At 38.5% G+C, this 15,403-nt stretch overlaps 2 protein-coding genes across 3 annotated transcripts in view; one reads left to right on the top strand and one right to left on the bottom strand.

The window, feature by feature from the left end:
- The window catches only part of ptprjb.2 (protein tyrosine phosphatase receptor type Jb, tandem duplicate 2), a 40,382-nt gene extending 27,722 nt beyond the window's left edge, over positions 1–12,660 (bottom strand). For both annotated transcript variants that reach the window (NM_001445040.1, NM_001445039.1), the window contains exons 1-6: positions 12,391–12,660; positions 6,567–6,594; positions 2,165–2,404; positions 1,063–1,323; positions 698–946; positions 25–285 (exon numbers count right to left, since the gene is read on the bottom strand). In NM_001445040.1, coding sequence (NP_001431969.1) covers positions 25–285; positions 698–946; positions 1,063–1,323; positions 2,165–2,404; positions 6,567–6,594; positions 12,391–12,456 — 1,105 coding nt within the window. In that variant the 5' untranslated portion in view covers positions 12,457–12,660. The remainder of the gene's footprint in view (positions 1–24; positions 286–697; positions 947–1,062; positions 1,324–2,164; positions 2,405–6,566; positions 6,595–12,390) is intronic.
- LOC147830877 (uncharacterized) overlaps positions 1–15,403 on the top strand; it is a 187,132-nt gene that overhangs the window by 107,900 nt on the left and 63,829 nt on the right. The gene's annotated exons all lie outside the window — the stretch shown is intronic.

Raw genomic sequence — 15,403 nt, 5'->3', positions numbered from 1 at the left:
TTATCTGGAAATATGGAAACATACTTGTGTATTTTGTGGTAACTACAGGTTCTCCCTCTGTTGATTTATCAGTTGCAACAGCAGTGATGTTAAAAGTGTAACTGACACCAGCGGTCAGATCAGTGATGTTATACCATGTGTCATTAGTTTCTGTATAGTTGACACTATTATTATCACTCCACTGAATTTTAAAGTAAGATCTATTCCCCTGAGGTTCATCCCATTTCAGAAAAGCAGATGATGTTGTGATGTTGACCACACTGAGATTCCTGACCACATCTGGCTCTGTGTGAGGGACAGAAAAGTAAATTGTGTAACAGGGACTTAAAAATATATATGCGAATGGTGCAGTCATAACTAATGAAAACAAAATCTTAGTTGGTTGTTCTTTACAATTTAGGCCCGATCCAATTCCATGTTTTTTCACCCGTATGCCTTCCTTTCCCTTGGAATCAAAGTGTAAAGGGATAGTCATGGAAATATTCCCTTAAACAGGACACTACTCCTACTACATACGTACATCATCATATATGGTATCACTAGACAATAGATTACGTTGAAGTCAATCCACAAGATGCAAGCACATTTAACAGACTACTGGCTCGCATATTTGTTATTTGCTGTATTTGTACAAACACTATTAATTTTCAGCTGGAAAGTGTAGGATTGGGGCTAAAACTCTAAAATGAGATCTTACTTGCAAATAGTAAAATCTGATTAGAGTCCCCCTCGGTCACTCGATCAGCTGCAACTGCAAACACTCTGAATGTGTATTTTGCTCCAGGAACCAGAAAATGTATTTCCATGGAAGTGTTCTCTGTAGTCACGTTGTTATTTCCATATTCTATATTATAATAGGAGCTTTGGCCATTTGGTTTGGTCCAGCTAAGTAAAACAGATGATGTGGTGATATTATCAGCTTTGAGGTTCATTATAACACCAGGCTCTGTGAATGAATGATAAAAGACATTTGGAGATTATAACTCTTAATAAAAAGAAAAAAAAATTAACAAGTGTAAATTGATACATTTTAAAACTTTATCTGGAAATATGGAAACATACTTGTGTATTTTATGGCAACTACAGGTTCTCCCTGTGTTGATTTATCAGTTGCAACAGCAGTGATGTTAAAAGTGTAACTGACACCAGCGGTCAGATCAGTGATGTTATACCATGTGTCATTAGTTGTTATATTGTTGACGCTATTATTATCACTCCACTGAATTTTAAAGAAAGATCTATTCCCCTGAGGTTCATCCCATTTCAGAAAAGCAGATGATGTTGTGATGTTGGCCACAGTAAGATTTCTGATTACATCTGGCTCTGTGTGAGGGACAGAAAATGAAATCATAACTGCTAGTGTAACAGCGATAAAAACCACATATATAAATGATGCAATTATAAATGAATATGCTGCAATGTAGATAGATAGATAGAGGGCTTTGTAATGGACACTCCAAAATATTCACTGTTGTCCTTAAAGCACATTTTAACTAATTTGGCAGTATGCTTAGGGTCTTGGTCTGTTTGAAAGACCTATTTGTGGCCAAGTTTTAATTTCCTGGCAACATCTTGAGATATTGCTACAGTATTTCTACATAATGTTCTTTCTTCATGATGCCATCTATACTGTGAAGTGGACCAGTCCCTCCTGCAGCAAAACAGCCTCACAACATGAAGCTGTTGCCCCCATACTTCACAGTTGGGATGGTGTTCCTAGGCTTGTAACCTTTCCCCATTGTCCTCCAAATGTAACACTGGTCATTATGGCCAAACAGTTCGATGTTAGTTCCATCAGACCACAGGGCATGTCCCCAAAAATTATTATTTTTCCCACTGTAATTTATCAAATTGTAATCAGTTCATTTTCCCATGTTGTCACACAAGGAAGCAGTGTGTTTGAGGTTTTTCTTGAACACTATTCTACAGTTGTGCCTCCAATTAACTCAAATGTTGTCAATTAGCCAATCAGAATCTTACAAATCCTTGACACCATCATCTGAGCTATTTCAGAGGCATAATAATCTTATTGCATGTAAACTTGACTTTCAAGAAAAGTTCTAACAATTTCTCAAAAAATATCTCTCTCACTATTCTGCTATCAAGCATTTATTGCAGTTATTAACTATATTAACGACCGATAATTTTTTCAAGGTTTACATACTGGTGCATGCTGAGATGCAGACTGTTGAGTTCTCTGCTTCATCTGTGACACAAAATGTGTAATTGACTCCAGCAGTCAGATCAGTGATGTTTAACAGTCTGTTTGTGAATGTCATATTTCCAGATGTTGGGTCTCCAGTCCATTGAATGTTAAAGACAGACCCCACTCCAAATAATTCATCCAATTTCAGATGCACAAAGGATGTTGATATTTCAGTCACCACAAGACTGTCATTTAATCCTGTTTTAGAAAACAGAAGCATGCAAAACAGCCATAGATTATATACATTCTTATAAATAAAAGTACAAAAGCTGTCACTTGGGTGGTACATTTTTCAAAAGGTAGACTTGTGTTCTACTTAGGCAAGCATGGCAAGGCAGGTTTATTTATATAGTACATTTCATACACAATGGTAATTCAAAGTGCTTTACACAAACAGGAATAAAAGAAACAAGAAAATAAAAACAACAAATAATCAAAATGTTTTAAAAACATTAAAAAGTGCTTTAAAGGAATGAAAAAGAAAAGTAAAACATAATATTGAGATCTGTTGGACGTAGCACAGTGTTCATTGAGTAAAGGCACAGCTAAAGAGATGTTGTTTAAGTTTTGATGTGATTGTGCCTATTGTTGGAGCACATCTGATTATTGCAGGAAGCTGATTCCAGCAGCGGGGGGCGTAGTAGCTTAAGGCCGAATCACCTTGCTTTAGATGAACTCTTGGAATATTTTTTTATTTACTTGATCCTAATGATCTAAATGATCTGTTGTGTTTTAGGGTTTTAGGCCATTTAGGGATTTATAGACTTCTAATAATACTTTAAATTCTATTCTGAATGTAACTGGGAGCCAGTGGTAAGACCTGAGGACAGGCGTGATGTGCTCTGATTTTCTGATTCTGTACAGAATCCTGGCACCAGTGTTCTGGACGAACTGTCTTGCTGTGAGGAGTCCATAACAGTGATCCACCCTGCTGCTGATAAAAGCATAAACAAGTATCTTTAAGACCTTACTGGAAACAAACCATCTAGTTCTTGCAATTTTTGAGATAATTATATGCTGATTTAGTTACCGCTTTGTCATGACTACTAAAAGTCAGATCTGATTCTAGAAACACAAAGATTCTTGACCTCATTTTTTGTTGTTTGACCCCTATAGAGCCAAGGTACACATTTATCCTGAGAATCTCATCTCTGTTCCTAAATGCAATGACTTCAGTTTTCTCTTTGAATAACTGAAGAAAGTTTTGGCACATCCAACTGTTCATTTCATCAATGCATTGGCAGAGGGTGCCAATGGGGCTGAAGTCATTAGGCAATAAGGCTAGATCTTAGTGTCATCAGCATAGCTGTGGTAGGAGATTTGGTTCTTTCTCATTATTTGGCTCAGTGGGAGCATATAAAAGATGAACAGGAGAGTTGCCAGAATTAAACCTTGTGTAACTCTATGTCATGGGTGTATGGTCCCATGACATCCCATCAACATACAGTATGGTCACCTATACTGACATTGGCTGTTTCTAAATTCAAAGAAAGCAGAGAACGGACTAGCGTTCTTATGAAGACTGTTCTTGCCAAGTTACCTTAGAGGAACGCACTCGGGAGACCGCGAGAACACATAACGCGTCCTCTAAGAAATGAGATGCATGCACTCTTCCTCATGGTCACATGACCTTCAAGCATTTTAAGGGGAAATTATTTAAATACAACAGTACATATACAATGATTTATTGTTTTCCCATTTTCACTATATAACACGCACAGATTTTAAGACGAATTTCAACAAATAAAGACCCTTAATGTGTTCATGCCTTTATAAATATTTTCATTTTAAAGTTTACTTTCACCGTCTTATTTAGGGAAACTCCTAAGATAAATAAGTTAAATCTCTGAACTTCGATAATAAACAGGTATAGAATGCTGCACTTCCCACCTCGTGATTCAGCGTGAATGACTTCTGGGACTTCTCGAGCGAGTGTTACACTCAAGTCTGCATCGTCGCATCCTCGATTTTACGATAACATGTGGGAACTTTCACGCATCCTCTGTTCTCGTGGTCTGGAGTTTTGGAACTGAACTTAGGCTGCTGATGATGATGATGGTACACAAAAACACGAAGACGCAAGATCGCTAAAGAACACATGGTGAGAAGCAGCTAGCGTAACCTCTTACTTCAAGGTAAGATCTGAACCATTTGAGGACTTTCCCAGACAGCCTAACCCAGTATTCCATCCTATCCAGAAGTATTTAGGTATCATACATTCACAATAAGAACTAATATGTACCTGTACATATGATGATACAGTTTTGACTTTATTATTTGTAGACACTACTGTGTGACTTCTGAATACTGAAGATGGATCACATGCAATTTTCGGTTCAAACTAAACTTCAAGGTGGCTACAAAGATGATTCCAAATTAGCAGTACAACCAAATGACCTATAACGGGAAGAGGTTATAACTTCTAAACAGCACCAGGTAGTTTTTGAACGGTTGGTGGATGTCAGGATTCTGCCACTCTGGTCTTGTTAAGTCTTGCTTTGGTGGCAGAGTCCAGACTCTAGTCCTGCCATGTCTTGTATGATGTGCTCAGCTCAAGTTTTCTCAGGTTAAACACTCATTTTCTGTCATTTGGTGTCTTTTGAGCGCTGTCTCAGCCGCACTTGGGCCGTTTGTGCTCATGCATGATGCAGGCGCACAAGGTCTGGGCGTGCTTGGGACGCTCGTTCTTGTCCTGGTGTTTTGTGTTTGTTCTGTCTGCAGCATAATGTTTTATTCTCAGCATCTCAGTCTAGTTAGTTGGTTTTGGTTGGTGCTGGGATAAAACATGCTCATCGCTTGTGTGAGTGCACGGAGAGTTTTTTTTTTTTTATCGTGTAGTCGTGTCTTGCGCTCAGTCTTCAGTTGGTTTTCTTGTGGTTTAAGTTTACATGTGGTTAATAAATTCTCTTACTGGCTGCATGTTCTAGTCTTGACTATTGTCTAGTCTCACCCTCCTTGTTAACCCATTAGATTAATAGGTTTACCTGTTAATTTATTAATTTTTTCTGCTTATATTCTCCTCATGTTTGCTGACCTGTGCCAGTTCGTCATTAATAATTGCCTTGTCCTGTCTGTCCAGCCCTGATCCCTGCCAGCCTGCCCAGCCAAGTTTGATTGTGTTTTGTTAATGTTTTCCTCCTCTGGGTAGTTTGTTTTGCATTTTATCTTATTATAAATAAAATCCCATAATTGTCCTCACTCCTTTCCCCACCCACCAACCTTGACAGTGGTATGGTTTTATAGTTGAGTGTATGTAAAGTTTAATTCAACTCATTGACTAGTATGCTACAACTCTGTTTCAAAGTGCTTGAAAATGTATTAAAAATAATAATAAACACAAAGGAAATGTAAATTGATTATCCCTTTGGTTTGGACAGTTAGACAACAGCCACATTAGCTATGCAGTATGTTAACAAGCTCATCCAGAAAGGGCATTTCAAAACATTCACAAAATATGAAGTGAAATACATGTCCTAGATATGACTTTGAACCACAAGGCATGTGTATTAAACACAATCATGCATATTTGTTTGATTAGCATAGTTTAGGTGGATGATTATAGATTAGGGGATGAAAATGCAGACATCTTTAAAAATCAGGATCTCTGTTGTGTTTTCCCTGTCTTGTGTTTCCCCCTTATTTTTCCAAATGGGATATTGCCCCTCCAAAGGATACTTTGAAATGCAAACAGTCAGTTGATTGAAGTGTTGTTCCAAACTGAAGTGATCAAAACTGGCCACTTTTATTTGGCCCTACAGGAATTAAGAGTTTCAAAAGAGATAACTAATGGACACTTTGGGCACCCATGATCCTTTGAAAGGACTCTAGGTGTCACTTCAGAAGTTAAAGCCTACCAAAGAATTGGGGCATAGAAATGATCCCTTCCAAATGGAACGCAAAGGATCATGGGTGCCCAAAGTGTCAGTAGAAGGGAATATGCTTTATTTCTCCTATGGCAACAATATTGGGATTAAAGGATTAGTTTCCAGTTGACAAAACCAAACCTGTGCATGCAATCAAGCTTTGTTGATATCATGATGGTAATCATGAACTTTGCTAACTTGGGCTTTGTTAACTTGTGCACTCAATCACATGCCTTGAAACAAAGATACTGTGATTGCCTTCTTGAGACAGAGTCACATAAATGGCATGTAATTTACAAGCGAAGATTAAAAGGTGTAAAATATGAGGATTTTACAAACATTTTAACAGCAAGATGGTAAGAGCTAAAAGCCAATTACTTTCTTTATTATTACACGTGAACGCTTACAAAAAGATTGATACTTTAAGAAATTATACTTTAACTTTATAAATGTTTCCATTTGATGTTCCAGATGTAATTGAACATTTTAGCACTCACCTGTTCCAAAGCTCTGTGCATTCAGCCTCTGAGGAGAAAGAAAGTTGATCAGTTAAGAGGTTTCTAAGAGTTAGGCCCAATTCCAATTCTACTCCTTAGCCCTTCCTCTAACCCTTTTGTTGTGAGTTCACATGAAGGGGTAGGGGTGTCCCAATTCTCTTTAACTTGAATGTGTAGAGCTAAAGGGAAAGGCTAGATACCCCTTAAAACTGGGATTTTTCAGGACCATGCTTAAAAACAAAGGGGTATGAAAAATAAATACCGTTAAATTTCGCAATCCATAATCCATAATAATAATTCCTGTATAGTAGTCCCACCACAAACTTTTACATATGACACTCTAATACCCTGTCAGAAAAGTTTAGTGGCTGCGAATTACCTTTTTACAATGCATGGTACAATGCATCCAAAACATCCAACGCGCCTACAGTGGCAGTATAGAGAGGGCGGCGTCCACTACACCTCCCTTACTACCTGCATCCTCAGCTATATCTGTGCCTAGAGTGGCAGCATAGAGAAAACGGCATCCACGACACCTCCCTCACCACCCGTGTCCTCAGTTATATCTGCGCCTAAAGTGGCAGCATAGAGAGGGCGGCGTCCACTATACCTCCCTTACTACCCGCGTCCTCAGCTATATCTGTGCCTAGAGTGGCAGCATAGAGAAATTGGCGTCCAAGACACCTCCCTCACTATCCGCGTCCTCAGCTATATCTGCGCCTAGAATGGCAGCATAGACGAGGCGGCGTCCTCAACACCTCCCTTACCACCTGCTTCCTCAGCTATATCCGTGCCTAGAGTGGCAGCATAAAGAGTGTGGCGTCAACAACACCTTCCTCACCACCCACATCCTCAGTTATATCTGCGCCTAAAGTGGCAGCATAGAGAGGGCAGCGTCCACTACACCTCCCTTACTACCTGCGTCCTCAGCTATATCTGTGCCTAGAGTGGCAGCATAGAGAAAACGGCGTCCACGACACCTCCCTCACCACCTGTGTCCTCAGTTATATCTGCGCCTAAAGTGGCAGCATAGAGAGGGCGGCGTCCACTATACCTCCCTTACTACCCGTGTCCTTAGCTATATCTGTGCCTAGAGTGGCAGCATAGAGAAATTGGCGTCCAAGACACCTCCCTCACTATCCGCGTCCTCAGCTATATCTGCGCCTAGAATGGCAGCATAGACGAGGCGGCGTCCTCAACACCTCCCTTACCACCCGCTTCCTCAGCTATATCCGTGCCTAGAGTGGCAGCATAAAGAGGGTGGCGTCAACAACACCTTCCTCACCACCCACATCCTCAGTTATATCTGCGCCTAAAGTGGCAGCATAGAGAGGGCAGCGTCCACTACACCTCCCTTACTACCTGCGTCCTCAGCTATATCTGTGCCTAGAGTGGCAGCATAGAGAAATTGGCGTCCACGACACATCCCTCACTATCCGCGTCCTCAGCTATATCTGCGCCCTGAATGGCAGCATAGAGAGGGCGGCGTCCGCAACACCTCCCTTACCACCTGCTTCCTCAGCTATATCCGCGCCTAGAGTGGCAGCATATAGAGGGCGGCGTCCACAACACCTCCTTTACTACCCGCGTCCTCAGCTATATCTGTGCCTAGAGTGGCAGCATAGAAAAATTGGCATCCACGACACCTCCCTTACTACCTGCATCCTCAGCTATATCCACGCCTAGAGTGGCAGCATATAGAGGGTGGCGTCAACAACACCTTCCTCACCACCCGCATCCTCAGCTATATCTGCGCCTAGAGTGGCAGCATAGAGAGGGCGGCGTCCACTACACCTCCCTTACTACCTGCGTCCTCAGCTATATCTGTGCCTAGAGTGGTAGCATAGAGAAAACGGCATCCACGACACCTCCCTCACCACCCGTGTCCTCAGTTATACCTGCGCCTAAAGTGGCAGCATAGAGAGGGCGGCGTCCACTATACCTCCCTTACTACCCGCGTCCTCAGCTATATCTGTGCCTAGAGTGGCAGCATAGAGAAATTGGCGTCCACGACACCTCCCTCACTATCCGCGTCCTCAGCTATATCTGCGCCTAGAATGGCAGCATAGAGAGGGCGGCGTCCGCAACACCTCCCTTACCACCCGCTTCCTCAGCTATATCCGCGCCTAGAGTGGCAGCATATAGAGGGTGGTGTCAACAACACCTTCCTCACCACCCGCATCCTCAGCTATATCTGCGCCTAGAGTGGCAGCATAGAGAAGGCAGCGTCCACTACACCTCCCTTACTACCTGCTTCCTCAGCTATATCTGTGCCTAGAGTGGCAGCATAGAGAAATTGGCGTCAACAACACCTTCCTCGCCACCCGCATCCTCAGCTATATCTGCGCCTAGAGTAGCAGCATAGAGAGGGTGGCGTCCACGACACCTCTCTCACCACCCGCGTCCTCAACTATATCCACACCTAGAGTGACAGCATAGTGAGGGTGGCGTCTATGACACTTCTCTCAGCACCTGCGTCCTCAGCTATATCCGTGCCTAGAGTGGCAGCGTAGAGAGAGCGGCGTCCACTCCACCTTTCTCACCACCTGTCTTCAGTAGCTGCTTTTCCACTATCGTGCCAAACCGTTCTAAGAACACTTCGGTACGGTTACGGTTGTTTCTCCACTGAGCCTGGAACGGCGCGGCACGATTACAAACCGTTCTCAGCCCGGAATTCTCGGCACGGTTAGACAACCGTGCTGAACTGTGCTGACAGATTCTGTGTGTTGACGTCGCGACTCGGTTGCTAAGCTACCACAGCTGGCTCAGCAGAAGCGCGCTAGTCATCAGACATCCTCAATAAACTACAGTACATTTAATATAAAATAACGATCCAGGTCTAAACGATACAGTTTGAAAAGGGTGGATGATTTCCTAAATTAATGATGTTAGTGGTTCGTATGGGATCGTATGGGATGAGAGCATAGAGCAGTCTCTGGCAGAGAAGTGAATAACTCATCACATTCTTACGAAGATATTTTATTCATTAACGTTATTATTTTATTGACTTGAATACAGACCTACTTCGCCCGCTGAATGTGAGTTTATTGCACGCAGCGCTGTATTTCACAGCACAAAACTCGCTCTGATCTGGGAGAAACATGCCAGCGACTTGCGCTGCTCACTTTTTTTCCTGCTGCGCATCGAATAAAGTGAATAAAGTCACGCTTAGCATCGTCGATGTCCAAATTCCACTACAACATCACGATATATATATCCATGGAACACGAACTTGCAGACTCTTTTAACAACGAGGAAGTAATTGCACTTTTTAATTCAAAGCCAGGACAGCTTGTTAATACCGGCGAGACCACCTGAAGGACGTCGTGTTGTAATGTCGGCCGTCCAAAAGACTTTGCTTGACAGCTTCACGGAGCGGCACTGTAACTGTCCAAGGTACTGTTGTATGATTTATATTATAGCATATGCACTAATAAACAAGTCAAAAGAATGAATGAATTAAATAAATATGGATTCTTAAATGTCAGTATTGCTTTTACTCAAAAAATATCAATACGTTTTGACAAATGTTTTATAAAAAATAAAATGAGCAATTTTCATCATTTCAGCTCTAGATAATTATATGATTCAGTTATACATAAGTTATATGACATTTATGAGGCATGTAACATGTTTCTGTGTTTTAGTTTTTTTGTGGTGATCTTTATATAGCTACGCAAATATTTTCTAAAACGTCTAGCAATAATTCGCCTACAGCTTGTTAGTTAATATGAACACAAAAATAATTATTATAATAAAAATAAAATGATCAAAATAAAAAGATAATAGAGCAGCATTTTGCTAAATATAATAGTGCTTTAAATGCTTTAAATCCTGCAATATACGTGTTGTTTCATATTCGTTTTTTTTCACTTGCTGCATTCGTTATTTAATGTTTGAATACTAAAACAAATAACAGCCATCGCTTAATTGGTTTCATTTTACCATCAAAATGTAGTATATGTTATATCATTATCAACTTTTGATATAAAAACGCAGTGTAATTTAATTAATTGTTAAAAATGAAATAATTTATGTGCTGTGTTTTTATTAGTGAAAGTGCCCGCTCACCTTTGACAAGGCCTGTACAAAATTATATTTCTGCCACTATAATACAAATGCACTATTTTTGTTGTCTTATCATTGTTTATTTTTCTGTTATGTTCAGAGATTTTAAATATTATTTATTTCCCCTCCAATTATTTTTAATCATCACGTTACATTTTGGTAATTTTCCCTCCAAATAAAATTTAGCCAGAGCTGCGCAACATATAAATAAATAAGGGTGCACATTTAGCTCCCCTATTTCATAGAGCGGCATAACAGTGTTTAGTCACATGGTTGCTTTTGCTTTTCTGAAAAAAAATAAATAAATAGTTTCGGCTCTTATTTAACTTTAGTTGAACAAAGGGAGCCGTTTACATTGCGTTACCAAGGCAACTACTGATGCGTTTTGTGTAATGTTTTAAAGAGCTTTGTCGCAGCACGACAGTGGAAAATGAAACCGTATCCGTGCTGTCTGGCCCGGTTTGGCACGGAATGGAACAGTTCTGTTTAAAGAACGATTCAGCACGATAGTGGAAAAGCGGCTAGTTATATCCGCAACCCAACCAACCAACAACACCCCCCACCCCCCAGTTATCCACGACTTTGATAACCGGTCACTTTCATTTTCACTTTCTGGGACAGCGTGATCATCCTTTGACTAGTGCGGCAGTTCAGCTTGCTCCGGTCCTAGACCGTATGAGACCGGCTGACTGAACGTGATGTATTCAAGTGTTGTCCAAGCAGATCTGTGTGCACAAGATGATTGTTATTTTTTAAATCCGAAAAAGTCCACATTAAAAAAAAAAACATTTCTATTCATAAATGTATGTAATAAAGTATTAAAAATATTATTTTTCATGTCGTCTCCAATTTTTTTTAGCGGTTTTTGAGTGCGCTCATTTATTTAACCATGGTGAATGCACAGAGAATACTGGCTTTTGCTTTTGTACTCCTTTATTTCGAACACTGCGAGAACAGCTTCACTCCCATGGTGCACGTCAGAACTGAAAATTCTGTGCAACTGCTACAAGGGGGTGTATTCCAACAGTCATGTCCAAATGTCATGTGCAGTGAAAAGGCGGCTATACACTGTGATATAGCCGAGCTCGAAACGTATCGCTTTCTCACAACAAACGATCTGCCCCCATGTTCGTTTCAATCAAGCCGAGACCACCTCTTTCATACGTTCTCGGACCGATTGATTTGGCGCTGATTCGAACGCGATTGCTGGAATTATATATGCGAAACGAACAGCGCTAACTGGGCAAACAAGACAGGTTCTGAAACAAAAGCCTAGGTTTGAAAACACTCATTTAAATCACTATTTAAACTGAAACTAACATTGAATGAAAGTTTAAACATCAACCAAACTTTTTTGTTTTGCACTTTGAAATCATGTGATTTCAACGATAATAAATAAATCAAAATAGTCACAAAATTAAAAAGTTTTATCTAAAATTTAAAGACTATTTCAACTGAAACTAACATTGAATGAAAGTTTAAACATCAGCCAAACTATCATTGAAACAACGTTGAAAGCTATCATTGATTTTTAGCCAGTTTTTCACTCATAATAATGTTATTTTTACAATGTTAAATAAATCAAAATGGTCACAACATCAACATTTTGTTTGAACTAAAATTCAATCACTAACTGAAACTAACACTAAATGAAAGTTTAAACATTAACCAAGCCATCATTAAACACTCAACATTTAATCTAAATCATTTAACATCAAACCAGCAGCCCAATTTAGGCATAATTAAGGTGTCCTACCTGAAAAATGACAAAGAACAGAAGTGCTGTGCTTTTACATGCAGATTTAAAAGAAAGATGTGCCATCTTTTTGACGTATTAACCCAAAAAATGAATGCAGCTGTTTTCTGTAACATTAAACTCCTTTGTAGAAAACAGTTTTGTTGGTTCTAACGCAGCTCAAAATAAGCAACACAGAAAAAGATTTGCATATTTTCCACGCAAAGCATAACAGCAGCACTGTTCTCTGTTGTCTCTATTAGGCGCACATCATTTGAGTGTTTTAAAGTCAAATAAACATCATGTCATGTTTGGGTTTTAAAAATTATTTAAAATTTCTTTTGTAGCCTAATTTACTACTCAAAAAAATGTTTCATTTGTATATATTTTTTTGTCAATGCCATTATTACAGCATCCATGAAAAAAATGAAAATATATGTATTTTCATCTTACAATTTGGACAAATATTCTCCTATTATAAGAAGTATGGTATCCTTATCTAATATTTTCTCTGGTTCATTTCTGAGCTCTGATTACTTCAAAAAAGTAAGAGCTTAAAGAGATGGTTTGCTTAAAAATTAAAGTTCTTTTATCATTTTTCCTTTACATGCTTCAAATCTTTATGAGTTTCTTTTTTCTGTTGAACACATTTCTTTGTTAAATGTTGGAAACCTGTAACCACTGACGTTCATTTTGAAGGTTTTGAACTCCATTAAAGTCAAAGTGTTCAGCTTTGTCCGAAATATCTTCTTTTGTATTCAAAAGACCCATAAGAGTTTGGAAGTGAGGGTGAGTAAATAGTGAGTACATTTTCATTTTGGGGTAAAATATCCCTTTAAGGTACATTATCATTCTGTTTACCTTGTTTTGCATTAAACGCTTCAAGGGTAGGGCAGCTCAAAATAAGCTACTCCATAAAACAAACTTTGCATAACCACAGCCCAGTTAAAATGGCACTATTGTTCACTATAAGGTTAAAATCGTCACTATATTTTCATGAACTTACATCATCATTTCATTATATCATGCTTTGAGTTAAGTTTCACCATTTAGATCATTTAAACAATGAGGTTTGTTACCAAAATCCTAATATTTTAGATGCAAAAACCTTTCTTTTAACATGAGCTCTTGTGTGTTATTTCACTTTTATGGCAAAGAATATGTTGTTTTTATTCAGTTGTTTAAAGTGAAATAACTATAAAAGTCCATTTCCACTACTGAATAATTGTAGGGTCCAGCGAGTTAGTCCAATGACAGTGTCTACTGGTGGATGAAGGTTCACAGCATGTTCGATCATGTTCGATGTTGATTTACTTTAAATTTAACTCATATCTGACTTTAATTTTAGTATGAGGTGGTTTAAAATATTAATATTTTTATCCTTGTTTATCTGTCTCCAATTATAAAACATTAATAATATTATTTAGTTTCTTTTAATATTACTTTAGATTATGTTTTAATATTCTCTTTCATTCATTATTGTATGTTATTCTCGTTCATTCGGATTCCTATAACATCCTGAGTCTTGTACCGGCCGAGTATACAATCTCTTAAACACAAGTATGTCCGTCTTGGTCACTAAACAGTGGCTATTAACCGCTATCCTAAAAAGGCAGAACCCTACTTACTCAGATAAGGTTATTTTTTATGCGGCCCCCATAAATCTGCAATGTACTAAATCAAACAAAGCTATTTAGTCATATTATGATCATTACTATAGAATTAAGCAGACCAATCTTACTTAAACTATTAATAACTTTAAGTAATCAATATACGATACAAATAGTATTGTAAATATAAAGATGAAAGTCTATCCCCTTAGAGCTATGTGTAATTTTATCTAGCTCTTCCTGTTCTATGATTTTTAAGCACTGTAGGTTATTTTGATTCAGTTAAATGTTTACTGGATCTGAAGTATAAGGCGGTGCGGAAAGTTTAACTTCTCCTATTTTCTGTCTAAAGCCTTCTATTTTATCACTGAAAAAAATCATAAAGTCATCACTTTTAATTTGCGCCGAAACTTTTTGTTCCAAAGATGACCAATTATTTGTTAATTTGGTGATGATGTTAAATAAAAACCTAGGATTGTTATGATTATTTTCTATCAGTTTGCGGAGGTGCTCAGCCCTGGCAGATTTTAGAGTCTGCCTCTGTCTTTGTACGCAATTCTAAAGACCTCTAAATTAGTTTTTTTTTCCATTTACGTTTCAGGGCATGGGTTGCTGATTTGAGAGCATGAGTATGACTATCATACCATGGTGTAGTTTTATTCTCTCTAGCCTTTTTTAATTTGATGGGTGCCACAGTATTTAGTGTGCTAGTAAAGGGATTAAGCCGAAAAGAAAATGAATGAATGAATGTATCTCAGTTTTCTGACTCTAAAACTTGAAATTGTCACTTTATATCTCGGAGGTTTAAGATTAAAAATTCACAATAGCTTTTTTTTTTTTTGAATTCAGAAACAGAAAATGTATTTCGTAAATAACTGAATATAAAAATAGGAGGCTGAGAAACATTTAGATAGCACATGATTTTGCCTCTGAAATCTTCATTTTAGTTTTCAATTATAATGAAGGCCTGACTGGTCACATTTCCTGTTAATTTAGTCATGTCAAGATGTAGTTGCCTTTCTTTCCTCAGTAGAACCAAATAGCATAGAATCACCAAGAGGCGACACTCCGACACTGTGTAAGCACGGATAACTAACAGAATGAACCTTATATGAAATATAGAGTTAAATATGGGTTTAAATGTTATACTACATTCATGCTCTTAGCATGATTATGGCCTCCAGAATTTTTAATGACAGCAGCAAGACCTCTATGCCTGGAATGAACATGCTACATTTTGCAACATCTATCTTTTCTATTCTTCAAAAATGACTCCTCTTTTAGAGTTGCTCAAAAAGAGGCTTAAATTAATGTCTCTTTAGAATTCCCCATTTGTTTTCAATTAGATTCAGTTCAAGAAACATATTTATAATAATAATATATTGACATATTTTACATGACATTGTTATTAGTCTTTCTTTCAA

This window comes from Danio rerio, chromosome 25, assembly GCF_052040795.2.
Source record: "Danio rerio strain M-AB ecotype USA chromosome 25, GRCz13ab, whole genome shotgun sequence".
Taxonomy (NCBI): Eukaryota; Metazoa; Chordata; class Actinopteri; order Cypriniformes; family Danionidae; genus Danio; species Danio rerio.
The sequence above is the reverse complement of the archived record's forward strand: the minus strand, read 5'-3'. Positions and strand labels throughout refer to the sequence as shown.